Source organism: Nanorana parkeri, unplaced genomic scaffold (genome assembly GCF_000935625.1).
Source record: "Nanorana parkeri isolate BGI_ZX_2015 unplaced genomic scaffold, ASM93562v1 scaffold2051, whole genome shotgun sequence".
In the NCBI taxonomy this organism is placed as follows: Eukaryota; Metazoa; Chordata; class Amphibia; order Anura; family Dicroglossidae; genus Nanorana; species Nanorana parkeri.
The window spans coordinates 83582-94586 of NW_017308319.1; the positions used below are offsets into that span (position 1 = coordinate 83582).

The 11005-nt window shown below is 40.4% G+C and overlaps 1 protein-coding gene across 1 annotated transcript in view; it reads left to right on the forward strand.

Annotated features, from left to right (window-relative positions):
* Window positions 1-10744, forward strand: part of LOC108800508 (P2X purinoceptor 6-like) — a 31194-nt gene extending 20450 nt beyond the window's left edge. The window contains exons 6-12 of the mRNA XM_018572494.1: window positions 908-988; window positions 2441-2582; window positions 3359-3465; window positions 5901-5994; window positions 6075-6104; window positions 7426-7503; window positions 10673-10744. Coding sequence (XP_018427996.1) covers window positions 908-988; window positions 2441-2582; window positions 3359-3465; window positions 5901-5994; window positions 6075-6104; window positions 7426-7503; window positions 10673-10744 — 604 coding nt within the window. The remainder of the gene's footprint in view (window positions 1-907; window positions 989-2440; window positions 2583-3358; window positions 3466-5900; window positions 5995-6074; window positions 6105-7425; window positions 7504-10672) is intronic.
* Window positions 10745-11005: the final 261 nt, after the last annotated feature.

An 11005-nucleotide genomic window follows, 5' to 3' on the forward strand; every position in this document is an offset into this window, starting at 1 on the left:
ATATATTATATAGATAATATAGCTTAGTTGCAAACAACCACCAGAGCTAGATCTGCCCTTTGGATTAATGTGCACAGTGCATTGTGATCCTCTGTAAAGCTTCAGGTTTTGCTGGGCATCCTCCTATGCTGATCTCAGTATTTAAACTCACTATTGTAGGATTATCTTTCTGCCCACAGGTTTGGTAATTTGTTTTGCATGTGCATGCATGCTCCAGGACAGTTATTGGCCCAGCACTACAGCCAGGTAACTCATCTTTTCATAAGGAGAAGTCAGCAATGGCAGCCTACAATATAGGTTTAATTTATTAAATGTTTTACCACTATGTTAAACATTTTTCTATATGCTGCACTTTGAACAGTTAACAATGTATCTATCATGTTTCTATACTGTATTTATAGTGAATGTAATTTGTGATCATATTTGTACAGCATATAAGTTCATAAGCTATTTTTCATATTTTTAAAGATCAATTACATCTACAGTAGCATTCTAATGTTAGTGTGCACATTTTTCCTATTTATGTTAGCTGTTGGCAGGCTATTGTTGGTTCTTTGATGTAGCATCTTATCTACCGTATATACTCGAGTATAAGCCGTCCCGAATATAAGCCGAGGTACCTAATTTTACCACAAAAAAATGGGAAAAAGTATTGACTCGAATATAAGCCGAGAAGTTGAACATTTTTCCCAATTCTAATAAAAAAGCACCAGTTGGGCCAGTTGTCACGATTGAAATGACTGGCCACATTTTTCTAGCAGCGGTTTAAATCTAACAATTATGCTTCTTTTATAGATTTGGGTAGAAAAAGTGGGGAGAAGAGTTATAGATTCTACTGTTTATTTTCACCATGCTGCAAATTAAAAATGTATCTGAAAATGTTCAATGTTTCTTCTTTTTTCTCTAGGAAAATACCTTTAAATGAAGCAGAAAACTTTACACTGTTTATAAAAAATGCAGTTTATTTTAGCAAATTTCGTTTTTCTGGGTAAGTGATTCTGAAAAGTGTTTTGGGTAGATGTGTATATACAGGTGAAACTCGAATAATTAGAATATCGTGCAAAAGTAATTGCAGAAATTGCTGCAAAAGGGGCCCAAACCAAGTACTGAGTACATATGCATGCTTGTACTTTTCAGAGGTCCGATATTGATGTACAATCCTTGTTTTATTGATTGCATGTAATAATCTACTTTTTTGAGGTTGTGGATTTGGGGTTCTTGGGGTTTTCATGAGCTGTAAGCCATAAGCATCACAATTATGACAAATCACGGCTTGAACTATCTTGCTTTGCATGTAATGAGTCTCTCTCATATATTAGTTTCACCTTTTAAGTTGCATTAGTGAAATAAATGAACTTTGCACGATATTCTAATTATTAGAGTTTCACCTGTACTGTAGTCTTGCAAAGGCCCAACTTGCCCTATTTTTGTATCTTATCACAATGAACTATGATATCCACAATGCTTGTTGCCGACAGTACCTTATCCAATTCAAAATAAGCTCTGAGGAATATTCGCCCAGCTCCTATCTACCAGTATACCTATCATAGCCAGAAACACTCTGACCATAGATGTTGGTGTAATATTTGTGAAAGTGTGGTATATAGTTAAATTGATTAGTTTATGTATACATCAGCAACATATTAGTGTTCAACAGAAAACATTTGAGCCAATGAAATTAGCCCCTGCCACCAAAGGAGCTTGCATATACTGTATGCCACTATAACAGTTATAAATTTCTGGTCATTTGGGAAACCTAACACACGGGACCCCCACATCCAGTTGCATGACCCCATTTCGCGACCCAAACATTAAGAAGCCCTGCTGTAGGCAACATTCAAGAATAATTTCTGGGACATTTGTTGCTCATCTCTTATGTTAGAATGCAAATTTGAGTGTGAAACTTGATATTCACTGTATAGCATCATATACCTGCTGCACTTATCATACATATATAATCTATGTATTCCAGTTTTGATCTATTGTGATCTTTACTGCCATGTTCTGCCACTGAATTTGCACTACAGATGGCTAAAGCAGTTTTTTGAATTTACTCTCAGACATAAAGGCCCTATTCCACTAGACCACATATATTTTAAAAATACAGGGCCTATATAATTAGTACATTCTATAATAGTAGCTTGAATATTTATCAAAATTATATTTTTAATCAAAATACCCAAGCCATGCAGCTGTGCATGGTAAACTTGTGACTTACATGACATATTCCATATGTAATTTCCCACCTTAGAGGAGTCATTTCATACAGAATACATCTTTGGCTTTCTGATAAATTTCAGTAAGTTATTAATATTTAAAATATAGCTTTTAACAACTGTGTTATTTCATACATAACTTCCCTTCCCCTGCATTTTCCAGTACTCAATGGAGTCAGTTTTATATGTACAATTCATTCTCTTCACTATCTTTTTCTTTAAAGGGCAAACACACTGAAGACATTGGATGATACTTATTTTAAGAGCTGCAGATATGACCCAGTCTCCAGCCCATACTGTCCAGTTTTCACAATCAAGAATATCATAACAGAAGCCAAAAATAGCTTTGAAGAACTGTCTTTTCTGGTATGTTTTTATATAATTTAAAAGCAAACAAATATGACAGGAATTAGTCAGGAAGGTAGACATTGTACGTGGGTTAAAGTTCCCTGTGCTGGCAGCATGCTGAAGAGACAGACTGCTGCTCTCACACATAGCTCATAGGCCGGGGTCTCCAGCAGCAGTCTGACAAGCCTCTGCACACTGCTCGAATTAACATTAATTAAAGGAGAACTATGAGGTGAGTGTTTTTCACTCACCTCATAGTTCTAGCCGACCTGTGACAATGAGACTGTCACAGGTCGGATCAGTAGATCGGGAAGTGAGCGAACACATACCGGCGTTTGCTCACTTCTCGATCCTGTCACGGCTGGATTCCCCCCTCCCCGCTCCGATCCTCCAGCGCTGACTGGCGGAACGGACGGGGAGGGGGCGGGTACAGCTGGCTCTGCCTCTAGATAGGTAGAGCCAGCTGTCACTCAAGCAGCTGGGCGGATCCAGACATAATTGGCGGGATCCGCTTCAGCTGCGGCGTCTCAGTATACCGCGTAGCTATACTGAGCTTAGGGTGATGGGAGGACGCTAGTTTGTGTCCTCCCGTTACATTAAGGAGAACTATGGGGAAAAGCCTTAACTCCATAGTTCTCCTTTAACAACTATTTGAAAAGCATGTTGAAAGATTTAACATTTTGTTTAGTACTTTCTTTTATGCCTGAAATTTAGAAAATATACATCAACAATTTGTATCATGTAGGTACATTTTTGGGGTTTAACAATATACTATATTTACATGTATACTTTAGGGTGGAGTTGTAAGAATTGATATTGAGTGGAAATGCAACTTGGATCAAGCAAAAGTCTGCAAACCACAATACTCCTTTGGATTGCAAGATAAAAACAACAACTTCAGGTTAGGTTATGTTGCTAATCATTTCCTACTTATTGTATGTGACCACACACAAAATCGTAATTGAAATAGAATTGATGGCCAGAACATTTTTCATTTTGGATAGAATGCAGAAATGTTAGATGTGTGTTCCTTTTTGGTGCAAGATATCCCTTGCTTACCCACAGTTTCGATTAATTACCATCAAGATATCGAGACAGTAAAGACAATCTCTCCAGCAGCGATACAGACACCAAAAAAAAGCACTTTCACTAGTACTGCTGTTTAGAACCTCTGTCTTATCTTGTGAGGAACAAAGAGGTATCTATTTCCTGTGTTCCTCAGTTCTACTATGTTGTTAGGGAGACAAGCTTATATGTGTGGCCAAGTGATTGTCCTGTTGGACTCCTAGACTGCATGGGCATTCAATCTGGAAACAATCAGAAAATGCCACGGTAGTGGCGTACATCTACCAGATGTCACGCCGTGGAAAGAGAAGTGGAACATATTTTGTATTGGGCACAACTTAACATTTCCACCTTGTCTACGTTGCACATTCCAGGAATGGACAACCTTTCATCAGACTACCTCAAAGGAATAGTCTCTGCACTCATAGGCTTTCCAGATTCTTTGTATTAGATGGAGGAAGCCAGAGGTGGACTTCCTGGCTTCCAGGATCAACAAAAAGCTAAATAAGTTTGTCTTCAGATCCAGATATTCAATGGCAGAAAGAAGCAGTGGATACTGGATTGTAGCTTGTAGCTCCATGGGATCAGGAGGAACTCATCAGACTCCTGGCAGACACCCCGTGTGCTATCCCAGACCATTCAGATCTTCTGTCACAAGGGCCTCTTTACCACCCTGCTTCACAGTTACTGTCTTTGACAACATGGCTGTAGAAGCCTAGGTCCTAAGGGACAAGGGTCTTTCTGAAAGTCCTTGTCATGCAAGTTCTACCATCCCACTTGGAAAGTGTGCTTTGCCTGGTGCAAGGCAAGTAGATTTGATCCTAGGAATTGCTGTGAGGCGCAGACACTGTCCTTTCTACAATCCAGCCTGTATCAACAACTGGCTTTGAGCTCCATTAAGGGACAAATGCCAGCTCTAATTGCTTCACACTCCCTTTTCAGGGCCTTTGCACAAGGTGTAGCTCACATAGTTCCACCTGTACAGCCTCTAGTGATTCCAGGGAATCTAAACCTGGTTCTCCTGGCTCTTCAAAGACCATAGAGATATTCCTGACAGCTCTAACTCACAAGGTGGCCTTTTTCATTGCCATCATCTCTACAAGTGTCTGAGTTAGCAGCCTTGTCTTGTAAAGAACCTTTTCTAGTTCTGCACAAGGTTTTCCTAAGCCCTTAAATCTCCTTTCTTTTGAAAATGGTTTCTGCCTTCCACCTTAAACAGGACATTGGTCTGTCCTACTCAAATTCACTCTAGTAGAGTTCTCTGCATCGCTTGGATGTGGTTAGAGCTGTTTGGGTCTACCTTGTAGCTATGTCTTCCCTAAGACAGACTGACTTTCTCTTTGTCATCCTTGAGGGTCCCTGTAAGTGACAGCCTGCCTCAAGTTTCTCTTCCATATCTAGGTGATGTTCTCTTCAATATCTTGGTGGCTTAGGCAAATATTTTTTCAAATACCGGCTTACAGGTAAGGTTCCACTTTTTCTATTTAGGGCACACTCCACCAGATCTGTGAGTGCTTCCTGGGCTTTTCTGCATCAAGCTTCTGCTATCCATATTTGCAATTCTGCCACCTGGTTCACTGTTCTCTAAGTTTTACCAGGTGTATATTCAGGCATCTGTGGATGAGAACTTCAGACAGCTTTTTAAGCTGAAGGATACCCCCATTGTTTTTTTTTCCACTACTGCTTTCGTGAGCTGTTAGCATTGTTGTTGGTGTGCTGCACTCCCTCAATTGGACTGCTTTGGGACTTCTCATTGTTCCTGAATTCTAATGATCCCGTATCACTTGATAAACGATTAAGAGAACAGGATTTTTGTATCTTTTTCTTGTAGCTCATTAAGAGACACAGGTCCCCTCTGTGTTTATGATCTACTCCTACTACTGCTTTTCCTTAAAACTGAAGCATCAGGGGGTGGGGCTGGCTGAAGGCTTTTTTGTTTGCCAGTGTCCAATTCCTCCTAAGTGCAGTGTTTTTTTTAGTATACTGGGGACAAGTTTTTATTACTGTCTTTGTCTTCCCATGCCAGTGGCCTCTTTTGCATTATTTTTCTGGTGCTGCTGGGATTCAAAATCAGTGAAAGTCTCATTAAATCAAGTTACAGACAGCAGTAAGAACTAATGCTTTCCCACTTTATCCAAAACAAAAACAAATATGTCTGGAAGTGGACTTTAAAAGTAAGGACAATAATATTACTTTACAAATAACTCTTTACTAACAATAGTGGATCAGGGAGAACTGTATGAAACAACTCCCATTGTGCTTTATTTGTAGAACAGCTACTTATTATTGGGACAAAGAAAGACGTGAACACCGAGACCTTTTAAAACTCTACGGGATCCGTTTCGAGATATCAGTGACAGGAGAGGTTTGGCCTTCTCTGCTCATATAACACACTGCATTGATCTAGTGTTTCCTGTGGGATAACTTTCTACCTTCCATGTCCAGGCAAGAAGATTTAGTATTGTGCCAACAGCCGTAAGTCTTGCAACTGGGTGTGCCTTCTTGGGTAGTGTAAGTAATACATTATTAATTTATGTTATCTATAAGCAGCTTTGCAAGTATATAACTTTTCATTCTGAGACCTGTCATCACAGGTACAACCCAGTGTAAACATTAAATTGTTACCATTCTGACTGTCTGCAGTCTGCACTATACAGTGAAGTTGGCAGCATGATTACTGATCAAAATCATGAGAAACAAAGAAGGAATGTTCTCTATATGTGTGCTGGATTTAAAATACCTTCAATGGCAGGAAACAAACATGATAATTTCTATGCTATACTGCACTGATACAATCACAGGAGAGACAGATCACAAAACCTTCCTTCTTTTATGTCCTAGACTACATTCCTACTGCTCTATGCACAGTACAGTGCAGACAGCATGCAGGCTGTATTAAACAAAGTAATATTTACCCTGGTCTGGGCTTGTGATACGTGTTGTAGGACATAAAAGGCAGATTTAACTAATCCGAAACACAAATAGGCTGATTTATAATGCGTTTTCAAAGCAACTAGCTTTGAGAAAATCGTTCGCAGCACATTACTGCCTCTAGATAGAGCCAAGGAGCATAGGTCCTTGGCTCTATCTAGTGGAAGTAATGCACCATGAATGTCGGTTATAAATTCAGCGTTATAAGTTTGCCCCATAAATCTGTATTTTTTTCCCTTTTTTGTCCGTTCAGTCATGATTTAAACTGGACAACTAGCAAATCAGTTATGGGCATAAGGCTAAGCATGGCAAATACTGTGGTGCCACTGAAAATATGACTGAAGAGCTGTGAAATGAGAAGATGCAGAATAAAGGGATAGGGCTTGGCTACAATAAAGTACCTAAAAAAACATTGTATAGTTGTGTAAATGGACAAACAGACTGCACATGTGAGTGTAATTGTTTTCATACACACCTCTTGATTTTTCTAAAGGTCAACACCCGAGCCTGATATTTCAATTTTTCATAATCGCTAGAAGCTGAATCACATGCTGCCTTATTAGTCCTGCCGCAAATCCGTATTGTGAGATGCTCCCACCGAATTACCATTTCTAATGCTACAGCCATTATAAAGTCTAGTGATGGAATCCCTGTGCTTCCAAACAAAGGAAATAAATTTGTCACTCTCAAAATGTTTACTTACCCATGTGCCAACTTTCTACCTCTAACCATTTTGTCTGTATGCACCCATAATATCTTTGCAGTGTTTAGTTCCTGGACGTGTGTGTTTTTCGTTCTATCGCTACAATTTTTTTCCTGTATATGAAATGTTAATGACAGAATTTTGCAATGTTCTTTGTTATAGGCAACACTTTTGTGTGATCTGATTCTCCTATACCTTGACAGTAAAGCCAGTTTCTACTGGGAGTGTAAATATGAAGAGGTATGTAAGAAACAACATACAAAAATATATACAGTAGTTTAAAGGCATAGACCATTCTAAACTGATATTCACTTATGAGTGGACTCTGTAGGCTAGAGTAACTAGATGTTATATTAGTAATGAGCAAATTGCTTCACCAATGGATCTGCAAGCAATCTGGAGTCATAGCAATTAGGTGTTTACCACTGATTCACTGGCCAAACCAATCTGCTCTGTGAACCTGTAATGGAGTATTTTAGACCCTTATTAGTTCACTTACCAGTTGCTTAGCAGGCCAGCGTTCCCTTGCTGAACTGAAATCAGGCAGTATGTAATCAAAGGTTACATTCACAAAGCTTTACACAAAGTTAAGGATCGTTCCTTGTAGTCATATGACTATGATACAATCTCTTAGATTGTAAGCCCTCATGGGCAGGGCCTACCTAGTCTTGATTTGTATTGTGATTGTAATATTCTGGTATATTAGCTCTATAAATTTGGCTTCATATATTATGTTGGTTCTGCCAACCTATCCTGTCTTTTACTACTAAAAGGAAAGAGGCCGGAAACAAAGCCTATGCCAGAAACAGCGACATGTACTATGTAATCACTAGTCGACCATCCCTTCTGCTGCCACTGTCTCTCTCAAAAAAATATGCTCACCACATGCTACATGCAGTCCCCAATTAGCACAGCGCCCAACTGCCAGTTAGGGCTCATGCACATGGCAATAAAAAATGCTGTGGTTTTATATTAGTTTATACTGTATAAGTCCGTGCACACATTGCATAACGATCAATAATCTTTCAGTGCGTTCAGATCTGTAAAATCTAAACGGAAAAAGCTGCATCTGAGGCAGAGTTTATTTTGATGGCAAATTTCAATTTAGTTTTACAGGGTTATTCACAAAGCTGCCAAAGGCAGCTGAGTGAATAACCGAGCCAAAGTGAGCAGAGCCGAACGAGGTTCGGCTATGCACTCCGGCTCAGTACGGCTGATTTCAGCCATACATCGGCTCTGTACGGCTGCCTTCGGTCAGCCGAACATGCTCTGTCGAGTTGACTGTTCGGCTGAGCCGAAGTGCAGAGGAAGTTCGACTCAGCTGACACATCATCTAGATCAGCTGAGCCGAAGCTCCGGCAGCTCACTTGCTGCCGTTCGCCCCTATTCTCATAGGGGCCGAACAGCAGGGAGTAAATAGTTGATTGCGGCATTCGGTGGTACCTCCGTGGTACCAAGCAGAATAGAAAATCAGTGAAAAGAGTGTAAAAAAAAAAAAAAAGGTTGAAAAATTATTTTTAAAATGATCAAAAATAGTAAAAGTAAAAAATAAAGATATGTTAAAGAAGGAAAAAAAATAAAATAAAAAAACAAACAAGTGGATGGAGCTAGCAGTGACCAACTGTTTCCTATTGGCTGGCACCTGCTAGAGTCTTCTAGCAGGTCGCGGGCAATGAATAACAACTGGGTGGAGCCGGCCAACCAGTTGTTATTGTTCAATGACAGATTAGCATCCCCAGGTCATTTGGGGACACTGATCTGTCATTACAACTGGGCAGAGCCAGCCGTGAGATCACGGCTGGCTCCGCCCAGCTGTCATTTGCAGGGCAAACAGCCGGTCTTCAGCAGGCCATTCGCCCCACTTCGGCTGTCACTTTGGCTGAGTCGAGTCGAAGCATATGCCTACGGCTCGGCTGAGCCACTCGGCCACCTTCAGCTGCTGTACGAGCTATTGTGAATAGCCCGTATAGCAGCCCTTCGGTTCGATTGAACTGAAGGGTTCCGGTGGCCGAAGAATCAGCTGAAGCTACGGCTGGATCCATTGGCTCAATAGTGAATAACCCCCTTAGTCTTTTGATTAAAATGCCATTTTAGTTTTAGTCATATTTTAGTAATCTGAATTGTTTTAGTTTTGGTCTAGTTTTGTCGACTAAATCTCCAGGAGATTTAGTCGACTAAAATCTAATGGGTTTATTTAAGCCTAATGTATTATTTAAGTTAAACTCATTATATATTCCTGGAGTAGTCCTCTATTAACCTGTTGATATTTATGGTATTAAGATTTGAACATGCAATACAGACACAGATTTAGCCGTTGTGATATAGAACATCTTTAGTAACCAATGGTGGAGTATCTCCTGCGGTATGCAGTGTGTTGATCCAGGCGGCAGGGCGACCAGTGGAGCCGGCGTCTCAGCCAATCCAGCTGCTGATAGAGTCGGGGGACTGGGGCTTTGATGGATCTCCGAGGGAACAGGAAGTCCAAATATGTCAATGCCAAAGCCACTCCCATTTTCGTTGCATTTTCGTTTGTAGACGAAAATTGCAACGAATTGTCGCCATAGTTTTAGTCCTATTAACTTAGTATTTATTTAGTTTTTCTTTAGTTTTCGCCACTGAAAACATGTCGACGAAATTAACACTGATCTGAGGTCCTTTGTATGGACCATGTGTGCTAATGTTTACATGCTTACAGCGCATATGCACTTTATTGGAGCTGTCTGCATTGCTTGGTTGCATGACAGCTCAAGCTGCCTAGCATCCTTTGTTGCTAGGATACAGGCAGCTCAAGCTGCCTATTTTCCTGGCAACAAAAGATGCTATATGGCAAGGAGCAGGCAGGAGCTGCCTAGCATCCTTTGTTGCTAGGATGCAGGTAGCTGGAACTACTTTAGAGTCCTTAGTTCCTAAGATGCAAGCGGCTCTTTGCCGCCTTGCCTCCTTTGTTGCCGCCTAGTGTCCTAGCACCTTTGTGCTACACACTGTACACATGTAAATATTGCACCAACGTTGCATGCGCACAGGGCCGGCCTTAGGGGTGTGCGAGCAGTGCGGCCGCACAGGGCGCCATGGCAACAAGGGGGCTGTGCGGCCGACACAGCTCGTCCTGGGGGAGCACAGCCTACTTATATGCAGGAACTTGCTAGACTAGTTACTGTATTTTCATGGGCGCATGCATGAACCCTTACAGTGAAGTCTCCAGTCTTTGACTCCCCTTGTTAGCTCATGTGACATGTCGAGTGATCACTGCAGAGAGCCCCAAGGGAAATCTGGGACAGAAGACTTCCCTGTATCTGCAGCAGGCACCGCACTAGCTTTTTCAGATTTACTTCTCACTACAAGTAAAACTATATCAAAATGATCTTTGTTATAAACACGTTACTAATGGTCTAACATTTTTATTATGCAGGCTAAACCACCAAAACGCCAACAAGCTCAGGAATCTATTGACAACCATGATGAAACATCTAACAACGATTGAATCAAATCCAGTATTTTGGCTTTAACATTCAGCTGAAACAACAAAGCCAAAAAAATCTGCTCTATGCAAAATTAAAATGTTTCACAGCATTCTAAAGATCACCTTGCCCAGCAGAACTGAATAATGCACAGAGAAGTTACATTAATAAAAAAAGACTATAATAAAAGCACACTTGGTTTCATAATAAAAGTATCATTTTTTAAGATGAAGTTTGCCAATGTCATGTTTTACAAAAAATCCTTAATATCAAATGGTTATTGT